Genomic DNA, 19,284 nt, shown 5'->3' with positions numbered 1-19,284 from the left:
ACCAAGAATGGGGCTACATTGTGTTCTGAACAGAGTATTAGATGACTCTGGCCCAGGCAGCTTATAATCTGAATAGACAAGACCCACACAGGGCAAGGGATGGGGGATAACACAAATAGTTTGATAGCAGCAAATGTCATGTTAGTTCCACAATTACTTTTTGGGCTGTTTTTTGGGGGGGTTAGTTAGATGGAAAGTGGAGTCTGGGGTGAAGTGGTACAGGTCAGGGGAGTTTGGCAAAAAGGGTAAGAGGAGGAGGTGTGGAGTGAAACTGAGGTGAAGGGACTGCGAAGTAGTGGTAGGGTGAGAAGGGGAGAGTTGGAGCAAACAGCCAATTAGCACAATTTCTATAGTTTTGACCAGATTTTTTTCTGCTTTGTCTGACTCATAGTAAGGCTCTCACTACTTGTTCTCCATAAACTGTGGCATGTAGACAGTTAGGCCAGATACAAATCTATGTGGTGGTTAATTTTCATACTTACACGGTTCTGGATGTAACAGCAACATGACAAACTGGAACGTTCATTCACAGGAATGTGGAAGTTTATCATCTAACATAGTTTTGTTTAAAGTGGAGAGTATATCCCAAATAATTTATATAATATGTACAGTGAGAAAAAATGGCTTGTGGAGTTTCTGGAGACCTTTCCCTTTCACAAGACAGGTGCGGCTGTTAGTCTTGGCCTCGACTTGATGGAGTTTGGAGATGTGTTAGAGATACATTCTTCTCTACAAAAAGCTGGCAGGGGCAACGAGTGAACATTGCTCTTGAAATCTTTTTCTAACTGAGCCCTGCCAGCGTGCTTTTACATCTTGTTCAGAGTGCTCCACTCGCTTCATAGAGAGTCAAAAATTCAGTATTCAAAACCTCCACAATAGAAAAAGATTCAACACACAGAAGCTCCGCAGTAGAATATATAGGACCCTTTTTGGAATTGTGGCCTTCCTTCTAACAGTCTCTCTTTATTGTTCAGATACCTCACAGGAGACCAGCTTCGAAGTGAATCTTCCACAGAAGCTTATATTAGGTGCCTTCGAATGGGATGTCGATGTATTGAGCGTGAGTAACAAGCTTGTGGAGTGGTTTGTGACAGGAATGTTTTTGTTCTCCACTTTGCAGAGCTTCCTGTGGTTGCGAGGCACAGCCACAACAAAGATTGTTGTTGTTTTTTAACACACACTTTGTTCCTCTCAATTTGGTAAATGAAATGCTAACTCCTACAACCAACATTCTACAGCATTCCATCATTTCACTGTTAATTTGCTCTTATTTTATTCTTTTGAAACACTTAATATTCAAGCAGCTCTTTTAAAACCTATTTCAGAGTGTACACCAGAGATGAAGCTACTAGAATTATCAAATTAATTGTTAAGCCCCATTGTGTACTTCTCCAGTAAGTCTATGATAGGGGCTTGCAGTTAATTGAGTTAAATGCATGGATACATATTTTCTTAATTTAGACAAAGCCCTCTACATTTTTGTATGTTGGTGTCATTTACAAAATTTCTATTGGCCCAATTAACTTTTATATAAGTTCATTTAACCATGCTGTGTTCTCCATGTACTGCAAGAAAAGAGCTTCTTTAGTTCTGCTCTTGTGCATCTTTCAGAAGGGTTTGGCCAAAACCTCATATTTTGCTAGTGCAGTGTGGCCTATAGGGATGTTAAAAAGCATGTAATTGGCTAACCATGTAGCTGCTGAAAATTTCAGCAGTTATATGGTTATATGAGGGGTGGCAGGCAGCTTCCTGAGATGAAGTGTGTGCCAGGAGCTGGCTTTTAAGCTGGCTCCCTCCTCGTACCAGCCTCTACCTGCCACGCCGCACTGCTGCCTCTTATACAGCAGTGGGGCGGCAGGTGGCTTCTTGGGAGCCAGACTGGGAGCTGTGTGTAGCTGTTTAAGTAACAGCTTAAACGTTTACACTCTTACATTTTTAGTGGCTCACTGACTTGTGGATTTGTTGCTACTGCCTCTCGACCCTAATTACAGCAGCCCCCAGTTTGCAGTTGATTACTCTGATAATTGAGACTTTATCTTGTGTAAGGACTTCAGGACTGGGATCAAAAAGGTTTACCTGGATAGACTTTCAAAATTTCTCTTGGAGCAGCATATTTACCACTTTGAACTCTGGTGGAAACTAGTAAATCCAAAATTCAGCTGCCTAAACTCCTACTTCTCGGTTCTTAGCTGCATGCACTTTTAGACCCCCTATTTTGTATTTTTTATCACCATTACTTTATGCAAACTTAATCTCTTCTGTGAGGGGTATAAATCTACCTAGCAAATCATCTTAATATAACATAAAAGTATATGACTCATTGTATGAAATACAGTGGCTTGTGGAATGAGTGATGTGTGCTGTATACTGGAGTTATTTAGGAGGCCTTTTATTTCTTCCCTTATCCGTTCTAGTGGATTGCTGGGATGGACCTGATGGGAAGCCAATCATTTATCATGGATGGACACGGACAACAAAAATCAAATTCGACGACGTGGTGCAGGCAATCAAGGATCACGCATTTGTCACATCTGAGTGGGTTTTTGTTAATTTATAAACCTGGTTTAGAGAATTTTAGCACTTTCCTAAGGAGAAAAGGAACCTTTCAGGTTTGATTAATTGAAAGGGCCAAGATGCTTGTCTTTTTGCTAGTGGGTTTTTTGTAAATCTTTAGGACTTTTAGCTCTAAATCAATAATTTTCAAGAAAAGGCCCACAAAATGTCAGGGTGCTGCTGGGGCAGGTAGAAAATGCCCCATGGGGCTCCCCATCTCTCTGGTTGAAGCCTTAGTTTGCAGCTGTAAAACTTTAATAAATGTGATTTTTAAAAAAGCATAAGGGGAGAGTAGCGTCAGTCAAAAGGAAGCTTGTAGCCCCAGATGACTTATTGTAAATGAGGTTGCAGCTGGGGAGATGGGGAATCCCCCCGGTGATGCCTCAGCACTGCTTCAGGCCCTGCGATGAAACACCCTGTAATAGGGAAAGTGTTAACTGATGGCAGGGAAGAGATAGGAAGGAGATGGGGCTGTAGGCTCCTTTACTTCACACTGTGCAAGGTAACTGGCTAGTCCTGGAGGGGAGAACATATTGCACCCCTTTGGGGATGGGATTGGCTGAGAGACATAGGAGATGACATGTCTCCTAAAGGGCCCCACTGGGGTTGTTGCCATATACATGAGAGGCCACAATCTGGCACAGACTTGTTGTTATTTTGGTTGGAAGCACTTCATGGATGGGGTTTTGGGAGCTTGAATAAGCAAAAAAGACATTATATTCAGGGTGTTCCAAGACTCTTTGTTGCATTTAGCATGCTGAGCTGCATGGGTATCCTCGTAATGATTAGACATTCAGATAACTATGTACAGCGCACGTAAGTGATTTCACATCCATAGACTTGACCCAGAGCCGCCTCGGTTTCCTTTGTTTGGATATTTCCCCTCTCCTTCCCCAGCATTTTCAGAAGCAGGCATTGAATGCTGCCGTCACCTTTCTGTCCCCTTCACCCCAGGTTCCCAGTGATCCTGTCAATTGAAGAGCACTGCAGCGTGGAACAGCAGCGCCACATGGCCAAAGTATTCAAGGAGGTGTTTGGGAACCAACTCCTAATGAAGCCCATTGAAGTCAGTGCAGATCAGCTGCCATCACCAACCCAGCTGAAAGAAAAGTTCATCATTAAGGCATGTTTCATCTACTATGAGTTCCTAGGGTGTTCTGGTCCTTAGAACTGGACAGTGGGAGGCAGGACTCCTGGGTTCTGTTCCTGGCTCAGCTGCTTAGTCGCTGTATGGTCTTGGATGAATCCTTTAACAGAGTCATGTCTCTGATTACTTGCATATTATGGGTGTAATTGTAAAGCATTTGGGGCTCCTTTGGGATTGAAGAGGGTACATGCTGCAAGTGCATACGACTATCATTTGACAACATTTTATTGAGTTTTGTTTAAATGCGTACTAAAATAATTGCTATTGGATTTCTTTGCAATTAATGTTGCTCAATCAAGTGCCAAAGAAATGTCTTTTTCTAAAGGTCTCCCAGAAAACCTTTCTGCCTCTAAAATGTCACTATTAAATTTCAGAGAAGTTTTCTGCTACAGATGCTCATCATAGACCTTTTGCAAAATAACACTCTGCTTAAAAATGTTAAAGGTGTGCTCTGGAATGGAAAATCACATTAATTTTATTAATAATTGGTATTTATATAACTCCTTTCATTCTAATGGCTCCCAAAGCACTTTACAGACTGAGGTTTCAGCAGATGACACTTAACTATAAATTGCAAAAGCAAATGAACACTTACTAACACAAAAAGATTAAAGATGTGATTTACATTCGCAATTTAGGTAGCAGCTTTGAAAAAATAGAGGTTTCCCTTATTGACAGGATTCAAAACAACAAATAGTCTGGTAGCACTTTATAGACTAACAAAACGTGTAGATGGTATCATGAGCGTTCGTGGGCACAGCCCACTTCTTCAGATGACCAGAGTTATGAGTTTGGGATGTGAACACCGGAAATAAATAGGAAAGGGGAGGGCGGAGGGCAGCATGATACCATCTACATGTTTTGTTAGTCTATAAAGTGCTACTAGACCATTTTTTTTTCTGTAACGGACTAACTCGGCTACCTCCTGAAGCTTCAGATAGGATTCAGTTACTCTTACAATCACTCAACCCACCCATTTTGATCCAACAGTACCACACATCAGTCTGTAGGTAGGTAAGTGAAGTTAAAACTGCAGTGGAGTTTTCAGAGTAGTAGAAAGCTGAAATTTGGCAAGAACACTGAGGCAGACTCACCATATTTTTAAATAGAAGAAAATAATGATGACAGCTCTGGTTGATCAAGGCTTCAGCCTTAAAGCTCCTATTAGAAAACAATAACCCAGAGTCTAAACTTAAAAGACTCATGCAGTACAAGAACATGGAAATGTTCCCTTCTTTAATGCAGTACAGAAAATGGCAGCAGGGCGTTCCACTGTGAGTTATAGAGGAGCACAAAATAGAGCATTCTGACCTGTAAGCTTTGATCTTAATCTATGAATTCTTACACTTTGTGACCATATGAAGCAAAGAAGAGGAACTGCAAGCATGTAGTAAAAATCTATACATCTCTAGCACCATTGTCCCTCCAGACTCCAAAGTTTACAAATTACAGTGACTCCTGCACAAGAAAAGTGTTCTAAGGATTAGAACCTGTTTTTACCTTGGATTTAGGTATTGAAATACAGTATACTGATTTACCATTTGAGCTGTTACTGTTGGATGTGTAGGTGAGAAGCATGGCCCATGACTGAGGAATAGTCTGCATGTGAATTCCAGTGTATACAAGTGTGCCTCGCATTAACTGGCCCATGTGGACCAGGCTGACGTGCGTTAAATACTCCCAGTGCATGTTAATGTACTGTAAAATCGTGAGTATAATGCACACTTTTTCTCCCGTTTTTTTTTAGGCTCAAAGCCGGAGTGCGCATTATACATAGGAGCGAATTGTTAAAGTTTTAAACTCCCCTTCCCCTCCACACAGAAACTTTCCCGCCGCAGCGCGGGGGCCGCCACCCCGCCAGGCTCCCGGACAAGGCGAGGAGCCGCTGGCGTCGCTAGGCTGCAGTGCCCTGGCTCGCTATCTGCCCAGTGCTCCTTCAGGCTACTCCTGGGGGGCCACCGGGGGTCCCCATGGCAGGTGCGAGCTCGGCACGGTGCGCGAGCAGCTGTCTGCTGCGCGCGTGTTTCCCAGGCGAGCCTGCAGGTAGGAGCGGCACGTCCCTTCCTCCCGCTCTCCTGCGGGCGAGGCTGGACTTGGTGCTGGTGGGTCAGCTCCTGGCACAGCGGGGCAGGCCATGTTGCTGCCCATAGCACCCAGGCAGCTGTCTGGGAGAGCGGGGGGGCAGGTTTCAAACTCCGCCGTCGGCTCCCCGGGCTGCGTACGCATTTCCCTGTAGCTCCAGGTCTGGTTAAGGATAATCAAATGTTGTGTTCCAGTTTAGTAGAGACCAAGACATTCTGGATTTCAGAAACAGGTTACCTCCCATTCTCCTGTACAATGGGGTGCGCATTGTACATAGTAGTTCAGTTTTTTTTTAATTATGCTAAGATTTTAAAGTCAGGGTGAGCATTATACATAGGTGCGCATTATACTCGCGATTTTACGGTAGTTCCTTTTCAAACAGTACTACATGAATATGTGTGCCCGCTGGATTCACATGGGATGGTTAGTGTACAACATGCTACTGTGCACTAATTTAACCTCTCCAGGGCAAACTAACATGCTGTGTAGACAAGCCTGGAGACTTCCTCTTAGTTTATTGGTGCCTTTCGTTCAGACTGGATACTAGAATATTTGAAAGCAAGTAGATTTCATGCAGACACAGTTAATCTATTTTAAATAATAAATATGTGTCAGAATGTAATTACAAAAATCAAAGGCATTGCTCTGAAAGGAGAAAATTATTGTAGAAGTAGAGCGGGGCAATAAATAGAGTTTTCAGATCACTGGCAGTTCTTAGGGTTTTTTTGTTTTTTTTAAAAAAGGTAAATTGAACCAAAAAACAATTTTTTAGAAACTTTCAGCAAATCGAAAAGTTGAAAAAAAATATTTTGGATCAATTTAAACATTTCATTTCAACAAAATTGAAGTGTTTCATTTTGATTTCAACCATTAAGTTATGTTTATTTTAAAAAATTAAATTAAAGGACATTTTGAAATTAAGTAATTTTGAACCAGAAAAGTAAAAAGTTTTGTTGCTAAAAAAAATGTCAAAATGAAACATTTTTTTATTTTTTCAAATTTTTTTTTCCATCCAATACAATTTGGCAAAGTTATGTGAAACATTTCAGTGTCGTCAAATCTACATTTTTTGCTGAGAAAATGTTGATCAAAAATTTTTGCCCAGCTCTTATTAGAACCCTTCCTGTTTGCTTTGCTGTGCATCATATGCCGTGTCTGGTTCCTCTTTCTTAAACTACTATCACAAAATATCTCACCTGTTGCCATTTCATTTGTTTAAACTTCTCTGGAGTATCAGCTATTGGTTAGATCTTCACTTTGTTTTCTCATTGTACAGTCTTGTTTTAGCCTTTTATTATATATCTCCATGTCACTCTGGGATGTTCTAAATCTTTTGCTGCCTCTTTTTTCATTGTAGCTGAAGACTTTGTTGAACAAGTTATTAGGGATATTAAAATGAGTTTATTTAGGTAAATGTGTAACATGTGGTGGTGGTGGCGGGGATGGGAGGAGACGGCTCCTATGGAGCTGCCTGTCCCTCCCTCCCATGCTGCTGCCTCTGTATCAGTGGCAGCAGCCTGGGGTCTGCGGACAGGTGGCTCCGTGGGAACTGGTACACGCAGCGATCTGGCTTAAAGATGACTCCCCACATATACCAGCTCTTGTCTGTCCCCCTGCGCTTCTGCCCAGGCTCATTGGTTAATTGTGTACACATTTACACTTTCACATCTGTAAGAGTTACACATGAGCTGAAAACCCTCTTCTCCAGGCTGCTGGCATATGCTTTGTATGCACCTTTCATCCGCCAAAACTTGGCCCGCTGAACAACATACAAAACTTCATATATATATATTTGTGAAACAAGAATCTTCTTCCTCCTCCATCTGTGAGCATCTTTTCTCCCATTAGATGGGATTTTGTAGTTACAGACGTGCTGGTTAAGCCCTTAAAGTGCCCACACCGGACCTGTGGGCCCTCCGGCTGAAGAGAGATCTGTCCTGAAGCACATCTCTGTGACATGCACATAAACTTTTACCCCTTGGCACACTAGACTTGTAGTGGTGCTAAGGGTAGGGTTTTATATCCCTATGTGGAGAAGCAAGCAGGATTTGTTTCCACTGATTTGAAATAATCACCTCAGTTTCCTTCTTATCCCTTTCCTCTTCTCTCCTTAATTTCCCTCCCTTTATGCATATTCTTTTTCTCTTCCCCTTGAGGCCTAGCAACTGCTGCTCATTTATCTTCATTCCTTCCTTGCCACATAAAGGTCTTTTAACATTCTGTCTCCTCTAATCAAGTGTATGTTTTTATCAGAATAATTGCTCCTCCATCTCCTTATTTGGTGCTTGCTCTAAAGAAATTAGAGGAGCACTTGGCTTGTCTATAGCCTTGCCAAGGCAGCTGCCAGCAAAGTATATGCCCAATGGGATTGGCTTGAATTAGGCTTGCTGTAAAAAGGCAATGCGGCTTTTTTTGTCTTGCGAATCCTGGTGGCCTTGCTTGTCTATATGACAAGCTCCTGCCAGGGCATGACTCTCCAGCACATTAGTATGCTCCACAGTAATGGCCTGGTGTGGTCATTGCTTCAGCGTAGTGCAAGTCCTAGTGTGTGGTTCTCATTGCATTCCAGTGTGTGAATTGACTGCTGCCCTGTTGGTTCACACCGTGGCTTGCCACATGGAGACAAACTCCCAGGTTAAATTTGCAGTCACTGAAAAAAACTGCCCCTAGGCTGTCTACACACTGGCCACTTATTCTGGAAAATCAGCCGCTTTTCTACACTGGCCCCTTGAATTTCCGGAAAAGCACTGACGATCTGCTGTAAAATCATCAGTGCTTTTCCAGAAAAACTATGCTGCTCCCGTTCAGGCAAAAGTCCTTTTCTGGAAAACTGTTCCGGAAAAGGGCCAGTGTAGACAGCACAGATTTCTTTTCCACAAAAAAGCCCTGATCGCAAAAATGATGATCGGGGCTTTTTTGCGGAAAAGCGCGTCTACATTGGCATGGACGCTTTTCTGGAAAAAGTGCTTTTCCGGAAAAGCATCCTGCCAATGTAGACACTCTTTTTCCGGAAATACTTATAACGGAAAACTGTTCCATTTTAAGCATTTCCGGAAAAGGGTGCCAGTGTAGACGTAGCCCTAATGTTTAAACCCACTTGTAGCCTTCACTCTTAAAGCCCAGACAGAAGGGATGCTTCAGATGTGCCAAGGTGATGTGACCAGGCTTACATATTATTTTTATTTATATTTTTAGCATAAAAAACTGGGACCAAAGGGAGACATAGATGTGAACCCAGAAGAAAAGAAAGAAGAGAAAAAGCAACAAGGAGAACTCTATATGTGGGACGCGATAGAACAGGTATGTCTTCCTAGATTTTTGCTGCAGTTTGTTACTAGGTGTTCTAAGTTCTTTGGTGTCTGAGATTTAAATGAGCATTCTCAACAGCAATAAGGAAAAATATTTGCTCCTACCTGACCTGGGGTGAGTATGGAAAAGAGACACTGTGAAGGTGTTACATTGTTAAATTACTGTTTATTATTAAAAAATATTGCTGTTGGTTGGTAGGTTTTATTTTTAATCTTTTTAATTTTATGGCTAGAATTCTCTTCTTGTCTTGTTAACTGTTCTAACGCTTGTCTTACATTCTAGAAATGGACTCGGCACTATTGTGCTATAGCAGATGAAAAGCTCTCATTCGGTGATGATATAGAACAGAACGCTGATGATGATTCATTAAAGGTGATTGCTGGGCTTTTGGTTGTTCATTAAGATTTCTCCTGATATGGCAACATCTTAGTAAAAAATTCTAGCTAAATGTATTTTAGTGTCATAACCAGGCTGGAGAAATTGAATTCATCTAGTTTGTTATCCCACGCGTCTAGAAATGAATATTTTCCATCTTCCTCTCTACTGCTTTAAATCCCACTCTTCTAGGAATGAATATTTTCCATCTTCCTCTCTACTGCTTTAAGCCAAATGAGAATTCTACCACAGTGGGGCTAAATCTAGACCACAAAGAAAAGTCTGAAAAAGATATGCAAATTGCCAACTGCAATTTGTGTATCTTTTTCCGCTTTTTTTATTTTTTTGGAAGAGGCTTTTTCAAAATCTGGCCTGTCTACCCGGGGCCAAATTTTGGAAAAACCTCCTCTTTCAGAACATCTCTTCTTCCTCGTACAATGAGGAGTACAGGGATGCTGAAAGAATGCATCTGCTTTTTTGGAAACTGTTCCAAAAAAGCGGACGCATTCTTTGGACACAGCATAGCTTTTACAGGATACCTCTGGTAGTATAGACGTAGCCTGGGTGTAGACATAGCCTGGGTTTCTGAATAAAAAGAAGAGGTGTACTGAAGTTCTTTTTTGTTTACATTGAATAAGTTTAAAGGGAACTGAACTGCAGAATGTTGTGGGATTACTCACTTCATATTTTAAAAATGTATTAAATATAACTCCTGTCAAGTTTGAATACTTTTTTTTAATACAGTCTCTCTTCACCAATGGGAATTATGTGCTCACATCAAGAGAATAATAAAAGATTCTTTTCTCCCTTTAATAGAAAACTGAAGGGAGGTGAGTTTTATATTGAGCTTTTTAAAGTTTAAAGTCAAATTCATCCTCTTAAACTTCTGCTACTATGTTTGCAGATGCATTTGTTTGCACTCCTTTCAGTGGAGGGTCTGGGCCAGGTAATTGGATGCACTTGCAAATATCACTTAATGAAAATTTGAGTCTTTAATAAGCACTTTGATAATCCCGTTTTCAGTAAAACAAAGTACCTTTAGTGCCTGGTTAATGTTCAGGGTAGCCGAGTGTACATCATAATGAAATGGCTTGTGGGCAGGGAAGTGCTTAAACAGGTGTGTTTAACAACAATCAGATGTTTTATAGTGAGTATATCCCTCTGCCAGAATATTATTTCTATTCTAAGACCAAACAAAAGATGATTCATTAAGTAATGATACATAACACATCACACCTTTTCCCCCTTTTTACTATTTATTTATTTAGGAAGCATTAACAGGTTTATAAATCCTTGCTATGTAAATATCAGTAAAAAAACAATAATCATTTCAACAGTGAACTTTTGTTTAAACAGGCATTTCATAGGAATAGAGTCACCAGGTCTCTCTGGCAGGGTGTTATCATATTACAGAATGAGGTGATGTTATTAAATGAAGTGAAATATCCGATTATGCATATTTAACAGACCAGGCATGCCAGCCAACTGCCTACGTCTATGGGTGGATTATCTTTCTTTTCCTAGTGAGAGATTACCAATAGCCATACAGTTACTAACAAATGAAAGGTTAATTCTTTATTTCCTTTTGTGTGACCATTAGAAAGCCCCATGAGAATTACCTAAGGATCATTTTGGAATAAGTGTCCAACAGTTTGTGATATCTGGTTATGAATTGCATCCTGATACTCTATAGTGACTGGAGGTATCCACCAAATATGCCTAAAAGTACCTTCTTTATCATAACTTCTCCACCGTGTTTTCCTGTTCAACATATATTAACATAGTTAATATATTAATGGTGTGAGATACCATTGGAACAGTATCTTAATTTTTTTTCTTTTATTGGTTGCTGGTCCAATGAGATTGCTCATCTTATTTTCCAGATCAGACCTCATTCTTTTGGGAAAATTTATCTATCCAGGTCTTTTTCCCATTGTATCACATAGGGACATATATTGGTGAAGAAAATTGTCTACAAAGATTGATATAAGTTCACGTTTTCATTTCCTAGTTAAAGTTATCTTTAATTTGACAGTAAATCAAACTCCAGATTTTAGACAAACATTCCTTTTTTGAGGGTATTGAAAGTTCAAGGAAGCTAGAAAGTTGAACTACCATTATAGAAGCCTTTTTAACCAAGACAGAACTATATACAGTGTCATGGTAAAATACAAGTTAAAAGTGGAAATTTGTCTCTTGGGATCTAGGAGGTGAAACGTACTGAGCTGCACTGCAGTGAGAAATGGTTCCATGGGAAAATGAAAGAGGGGAGAACAACTGCTGAGAAGCTGCTCCAGGAATATTGTGCTGAAATGGGTGGCAAGGATGGAACATTTCTAGTGAGAGAAAGTGAAACTTTCCCTAATGATTACACCCTGTCTTTCTGGTATGTTTTTTTTTAATTCTGGTAATGTTTATTCTATTATATTTTGTAGGAATATATATTTTTTAAAAATATGGTTTTACAGCTGGTATGGGAGGAAGTAGGGGTAGTGGGTTCAGTGCAGTTGTGGAAAGATTAAAAAAACCCTCTTTTGTTAAGGTGAAATTTAGTCCAATTTTGGTAGGCCCGATAGGCCTCTATTTTGGGTTATGTTCATTGATTGGAATAGGTAATAGAAGTCTAATTGGTCTGATCTTTCACTCACATAAAGCTATAGGAGCACGAAGGGTTTGTTACAATATTTCTCCCACACATGGGCCAAAATTGGATTACATTTGCACTAGTGTAAATCATCAGTTTCCAAGCTGAGCAGGTAGTTTCCCAAGTTCATTTCCCTTATCAGAGTTTGATCTTGTTGATAAAAGAGGACATCACTGTAGGGAAAAGAGTAAAAGATTTTGCCTAATTTTTCCCAGTCTGGAGTTATAAGTAATAGTATATCAGATGTACTGGTGAGAGCCTTCTATGCTAATTCTAGTGACATATATTACTACATTTACATTTAAATTAGCCTTCTATGCTAATTCTAGTGACATATATTACTACATTAGTTCAGTAGGCTAAAATGAACACCTCCCAACAATATTAATATTTTCCACAGAAACAACATGATTTGCTGGAACTTTACTAATTCACAAAATAGAATCAACCAAGAGCAGGTTAGAAAACATCCCAAATGCCAATCTTTATTAACTGCTGTTTTTCCTCTGTTTTCTTAAGGCGGTCAGGTAGGGTCCAGCATTGTCGTATCCGTTCTTATAGTGATGGCGATATCATGAAATATTACCTGACAGATAACCTCACCTTTGATAGTATCTATGATCTCGTTCAACACTACAAGGAAGCCCACTTGCGATGTGCGGAATTTGAGCTGCGTCTGACTGATGCTGTGCCTAACCCCAAACCTCATGAAACTAAAGAGTAGGTACAGATGAAGTGAAGCTCTCTGGTTCTGTAAAAGGATGTAACTTTTTGTTGTCATACATGGCCATGGATTTCATGCATTCAGGGAAAAATTGGGTAGCTGCTATCATAGATTTCTAAGAGCCTTGAAAAATTCAGGTTAGACTCTGGGTTTCATGGGGAATTAATGGTAAAGCAGGTGCTCATTGATATAAGAGTCAGAGAAACAGTGAAAGCTATAAATCACCCAGAGGGTGCAAAGTCCTTCCTTTCCCAGTTCCCTTTCTTTGTTCACTATTTTAAAATACTCAGGAAATAGTTGAATTGTTGTCTGTGGCCTGGGAACTAATTTGAGAAATTCAGAAGTTACTGTTCATGCACCAGGTCCATCCTTAAACATATTCAGCTGCATAGGGCACCAGTTGTACCCCAGATTTGGTAGTGCCCTATGCTACACATGCCTCATGCCACTGCTGGCTGTAGGCAGTTCCGGCTCTGGTGGTCCTAATCCCCCGTCTCCTGCTTCACCTGCTGGCCTTGGTAGCTCCAGGCTCCTTCCATCTGCTACAGCTTCTGGCCCGCAGCTCCATCCAGCTGTGGTGTCCCCTTCTGCCCACTTTGCCTCCCATTCCATAGCTCCTGCCAGCTGTGTTGCTCAGTATCCCTGCTCCCCTGCCAGCCTATCTGCCTTGTTCCTGGCCCCATAGGTCCTGCTCCCGCAACCCTGAGCACAGCCCCCTTCCTGCTGAAGGGCCAGCCTCCTCTCCCACCAGTGTGGGAGGGAGGTGCAGGCACGAGGGTAGCATAGGTTAACAGAACTCATAAGAACGGCCCTTTCATGCGTCATGTATGCTTTTGGTCCATTGTTTGTTTTACAGATTGAAAAAGAAAATTTACTTTGTGTGCAGAATTTATGTCCAGGAATTAAGACAATTTTTATGTTCTGAGGCCTGATTCTCTAACGTACTATATACTTTGAGATGCCCTCTGAAATTAGTGAGAGTTAAGGGTGTCCTGTGTTTTTGTTTTTACATCACTGGATGGAGATCTTCAACTAATGTATATTATTCTAGCACCACTGAAATCATTACTCACCTTGAATAGGTACTGTGTGAGTGACAGCATCTGGTTGTAAGGAGGGGTCCATTGGCTGCTGTTTTCTCTTAGCTCATATCTAGACTCTTCCTTAAAATCTTTAACATCAAAACTTTGGCTTCAGTCTGACACTTGGTTATGAACAGAAAAATCTGCATTCTCTGTCGCTGTTCTATGGAGACAAATTGATTTATGTTATATTGTTATAAGCAGACAAGATTAGGATATTTTTCTGATGGTTTTATCCCAAATAAGCTGATGTGCTACAGTATTTTGCTTTAAGATACTGTCATATGTGCTAAGATGAGGAAAATTAAATATATAATTTATCTTGTAATGTCTGAAGCTTTAATTCTAGTAACACTGCCAGTTATTCTTATTGAGTGACACTTTGACAAGCTTTGTAATCACTTGTCCATTTTCTTTCCCTCTGTTGCAGTTGGTACTATAGTAACCTAAGCCGAGGAGAAGCAGAAGACATGTTAATGCGAATTCCCCGAGATGGAGCATTTCTGATTAGAAAGAGAGATGAGCCTGATTCATTTGCCATGACGTTCAGGTAAGAAAAGACAAATGCAGCTGTGCAACATAGAGGGCCATTTATGCTGTCTGGTACATAAAAATCTTCCCTTTGCATGAATAAAACCTGAGTGTGTGCTCTTGAAGTTTAGGCAGTTAACCACACAGTTTCTTGATGTGCACAAGTAAGTGGATGCAGAAGCAAAATACATGTGCATACAGCGCCGGATCAGTACCTCAGATGCCAAGTCTCTGGCCAGAGGAGACCTAATTAAGTGGCATAATAATTTCAGATTCATTCAGCGTCTGTTACATTATGCAGTTCACTAAAAGTGAAGTTTCCATCTCTCTGCTATTCAGTAACCTTGCCAAAAGTAACTGCTCTATAACAACAGTTTCTGATTGAAACGGAAACAAAATACAGGACTATGTAGCACTTTAGAGACTAACAAGATGGTTTATTAGATGATGAGCTTTCGTGGGCTAGACCCACTTCCTCAGATCAAATAGTGGAAGAAAATAGTCACAACCATATATACCAAAGGATACAATTAAAAAAAAGAACACATGAAAAGGACAAATCAAATTTCAGAACAGAAGGGGAATGCAGGGCGGGGGAGGGGGGGGGGCAGGTAAATGTCTGTGAGCTAATGGTATTAGAGGTGATAATTGGGGAAGCTATCTTTGTAATGGGTAAGATAACTGGGGTCTTTGTTGAGACCCACGCATAGAGTGTCGAATTTTAGCATGAATGACAGTTCAGAGGATTCCCTTTCAAGTGCAGATTTAAAAGGCTTCTGAAGCAGGATGCAGGTAATTAAGTCGTTGAGACAGTGTCCTTTCTGGTTGAAATGGCAAGAAACTGTTTTTTCTTTGTGATCCTGTCTAATATCTGTTTTGTGGGCATTGATCCTTTGGCGAAGTGTCTGAGACGTTTGTCCAATGTACAAAGCAGACGGACACTTTCGGCACATGATCGCATAAATTATATTTCTAGATGCGCAGGAATATGTATTCTTGGTCTTATAACTCACTTGGTTAGGTCCAATAATGGTATCAGCAGAGTGAATATGTTCACAAAGCTGGCAATGGGGTTTGTTGCAAGGGAAGGTACCAGGGTTGGTATTAGTGTGGTATGTCCTGTGGTTGTTGGCAAGAATCATCCTGAGGTTAGGTGGTTGTCTATAGGAGACTATGAATCTAATAAACCATCTTGTTAGTCTTTAAAGTGCTACATAGTCCTGTATTTGGTTTCAGCTACACCAGACTAATACGGCTACATTTCTATCACTATTCTGATTGAAACTGGTGTGTGTTTTCTAATAACTATAATGCAATTTTGAATCATATTAAGTTTCTTTAATCATGTCTGCTAATGCAATGTAGAAGGTTGTCTTGGAGAGCAGATACATGCTGTCTTTTATTTAAGTATTTTATTTTGCAGTGAAGATTTTCAGACTTCTCAAGTCTGCAGTGAGCTTGGTTTCATCTTTCTTGGATTGGGAAGATAGGGTATTAAAGTCCATTATCGATTCTATGAGCAGTGTCCTTATGAAAACACTTCATTGCCAGAAGAGTTTTCAGGTATCTTCCATGTCTAGGAAAGTGGAAGGGTGATGGTTTGGGTAGTGATTACCAAAATTTCAAAACTTGGGCTCAACCAGATAGGAATTTTTCCTTTGGGCTCAAGTGAATACAGATCCTTCCTATAAAAGTGGATTGCAGTGGCTATCAGGTATATTGTAGGTATAAAATGGCCACTGTTTCTGGAGAGACTTCTTCTTGTCACTTGATAGTGTTTGACAGTGATTGGCTTAAAAAAAAACCTTTGTTCAGATAAATACTTCTTGGCTAGATGACTGGTGAAGTTGAGATGAATCGAGAGTGAGGGATGATGGGGAAATGAAAGCAGGAAAAAATGAGGGTATTTCCAATGCTCCCAAATTGGAGATGAGCGAGACCATTTTCGATTCTGTTTTATTTGTGAATTGAATGGGGCAACCTGAAATTAATTTGGATAAATGAGGCTTTGGAAAAGCACGGAACTTTTCAATACATTTTTAACATGTCTGGGGATAATAAGTGAGGTTTTTCTACGTTAGATCCCAATGGCTTTTACTACGGTAAGTGAGGTTTTTCTGTGTTACTTTCAAAGCCATTGGGATCTATCACAGCACCTGTATTAATTCCACAGAGCCGAGGGGAAAGTGAAGCACTGCCGAATTAAACAAGAAGGCCGCCACTTTGTGCTGGGAACCTCTGCCTATTTTGAAAGCTTAGTCGAACTGGTGACCTACTATGAAAAGCACTGCTTGTACAGAAAAATGAAACTGCGTTATCCTGTGACTGAGGAACTGCTAGACCGCTACAGCACGGCAAGTGATTACCTTGTAATGAAGTGAGTCAGTGAAAGATAAATGCCATCCTCCTTCATGATAGGAGGCGAAGGAGGATAAAATTCCAACCCCCACCACAAAAAAAAAAGGACCCATGTACCTCAAAGCACTTCTGTAAACAAGGAGACCTGCAGTGATTAGAGAACCTAAACTATAGCAACATGGTTCTAATACCTGAAGTATAACAGCTGTTGTTATTTTTTTTTCAGTTCCACATCATAATCTCACTCAGCCTCTCAAAGGTCTTTACAAACATTTAATGAATTAAGTGATATTTCTGTGAGGTAATATGGTCATAATACTGTTTCATCAGACATAGGCACAGGCAGGTGAAATGTCTTTCCCAAAGTACATGGTGACCTAGTGATAGAAATGGATCTCTAGCAGAGATGGGCTCCCAGCTCTGGTCAACCCTCCCTCCCCCCAGTTTCTGAATTGCTGATATGCTAGATAAGTATAGATATGTATGTACTACACATAGGGGTCCCTCCTTGCTCTACTAGAACAGTCTTGCTGTAGATTTAAAATATACTTCCCTAACTTTGTTTTTTCCCCAACGTTTTTAGGAGAAAGATATTAATTCGCTTTATGATGTCAAGATGTATGTAGAGCCTAACGAAATAACCCCAACTGTGGTATGTTTACATTCAAGTGATTTGTTTTCAAACTAAATCTTCCTGCCTTTAATAGATGTGAGAACATTTGCATTGATATTTCCATACTTTTCAATAGTTGTACCTGAATTGTGGGGGAAGGTAAAACTCAGGAGGGGTTTAATTTTTCAGTGTATCCTTTTAATTTTTTTTTTATTCTTGCAAAAGCCATCTTGGCTGTAAATGTACATTCCTGTGTAATTCTTTCTCTTTGTGACTAATGATTTGACATTCTTGTGGAAGAATTCAGGTAGCGGTAAATTCAATATAGGGAAATTCCTTGTCCTGATCAAAACTTGAATTTCCTAGAGGAAATTTATTCTGTAGTATTGTTGATGAAGTTTTGAAGCAGATGATAGGATTGATGCAGAGCCTGAAGAGAGACTGCTTCCCAGCTTTGAAAAATTTGTATTCTCATCTGTATCCACAAAAATGAGTCGCAGATATCCACATGGACCTCCATCGATGTGGATAGCTGTGTATATCTGCAAATTTGCAGAGTTCTAGATAGAAAATTTGTATCCACTTCCATATCTGCAAAAAGGAGTTGTGGATATCCGCAGCCACATCTGCCCATATAAAGCGACTATCCATGGATTTGCAGGGCTCTTTGAATCCGGGTGCGTGTAAGCAGGGATGATAGCTCACAGTTCTCTGTGTTTGTTTAACCACAAAAGAAGTTATCTTTTGCCTCTCCCTTATACCAGTAGATGTCACTCTGGAACCTTAGAGTGACGCTTACCACGTCTAATAAAGAAAAAGATCTTCTTTCTTTTGGGAAGGGTTTATTGATAGTTTTGTGACCTGTCCCTTTCTCTAACCCCCTTTTTTTGGTTTTCTTAAAGCCTCAGAGAACAGTGAAAGCCATATATGACTATAAAGCCAAAAGAAATGATGAACTGAGCTTCTGCAGAGGGGCCCTAATTCATAACGTCACAAAGGAAACAGGAGGCTGGTAAGGAGCGTGATTCCTTGTGGAAGAGCTGCCATGTCATGCATGTAATGTGGAAATGAATTCAGCTTTGTGTAGTGGTTCTTAAAATCGTGGCTTATTACCCTGCTGCTGATTCTTAGACTTATTCTTATACATCCCAGAAGTTGATGAAGAAAGAAAACCCCTTTTAATTTTCTCAAGCTTCCCACCTTGAGACTCATAGCTCCTGCCTGGTTTTTTGCTAAGAAGTACTGCATGGTATTTGCAGTACCATCAAAGAGCTTTTGAGAGGAGCGACCCATGCCAACAACCTATGCTTGGTACAGCCTAATTCTAGCACATCAGGATTGCCCCTTTTCCCCTTGGCACTCCTCCTGAACACTCACTTCCTGCAGGAGAAGTTGTGCAAAACAGGGGCCAAAGGCTAATCCTGTATCAGCAGCACAGCATGCACCTCCCTGCTTTGTACAACACTTCTTGAAAACCAAAGTGCTTTTAAATTGTGTTTCTTTCCAACCTGGCTTATATATTGATTTGAATGCTTGGGAATTTAATGTCCTCTTGTTGAAACTCTTAGTTTGGCAACACCCCGGTCCTGCATCATTGGGGTGGCCCTGTGGGGCCAGGAGCATTGCCAGACTAGGGGGTTGAGAGAGCGGAGCCTTTGGTGGCAGTGGAGCCTCCCGACACAGCATGGAGTCCCTGGCAGCAAGGGGGCCGGTGGGGAGAGACCTTAGAGGCAGTAGAGCCACCGGGTGGAGTGTGGAGCCTTGGGTGGCAGTGGGACCTGTTGAGGGGAGCGCAGAGCCTCCCTCCCTGTGGCAATAGAGTCACAGGGCAAAAGCGGACCCCCAGGTGGCAACAGAGCTGTGGGG

General features: G+C 40.8%; 1 protein-coding gene across 2 annotated transcripts in view; it reads left to right on the top strand.

The window, feature by feature from the left end:
• PLCG2 (phospholipase C gamma 2) overlaps positions 1–19,284 on the top strand; it is a 99,114-nt gene that overhangs the window by 52,926 nt on the left and 26,904 nt on the right. For both annotated transcript variants that reach the window (XR_012906659.1, XM_075939997.1), the window contains exons 12-22: positions 975–1,060; positions 2,415–2,535; positions 3,508–3,676; positions 8,978–9,082; positions 9,374–9,463; positions 11,674–11,852; positions 12,630–12,830; positions 14,347–14,466; positions 16,621–16,801; positions 17,389–17,457; positions 18,321–18,430. Coding sequence is in view for 1 of the 2 variants with exons in the window: in XM_075939997.1 (XP_075796112.1) it covers positions 975–1,060; positions 2,415–2,535; positions 3,508–3,676; positions 8,978–9,082; positions 9,374–9,463; positions 11,674–11,852; positions 12,630–12,830; positions 14,347–14,466; positions 16,621–16,801; positions 17,389–17,457; positions 18,321–18,430 (1,431 nt within the window). In the remaining variant the exon portion in view is untranslated. The remainder of the gene's footprint in view (positions 1–974; positions 1,061–2,414; positions 2,536–3,507; positions 3,677–8,977; positions 9,083–9,373; positions 9,464–11,673; positions 11,853–12,629; positions 12,831–14,346; positions 14,467–16,620; positions 16,802–17,388; positions 17,458–18,320; positions 18,431–19,284) is intronic.

The sequence above is a fragment of the Pelodiscus sinensis genome, chromosome 12, assembly GCF_049634645.1.
Source record: "Pelodiscus sinensis isolate JC-2024 chromosome 12, ASM4963464v1, whole genome shotgun sequence".
NCBI lineage: Eukaryota > Metazoa > Chordata > Testudines > Trionychidae > Pelodiscus > Pelodiscus sinensis.
This window is presented reverse-complemented; position numbering and strand designations above follow the sequence as displayed.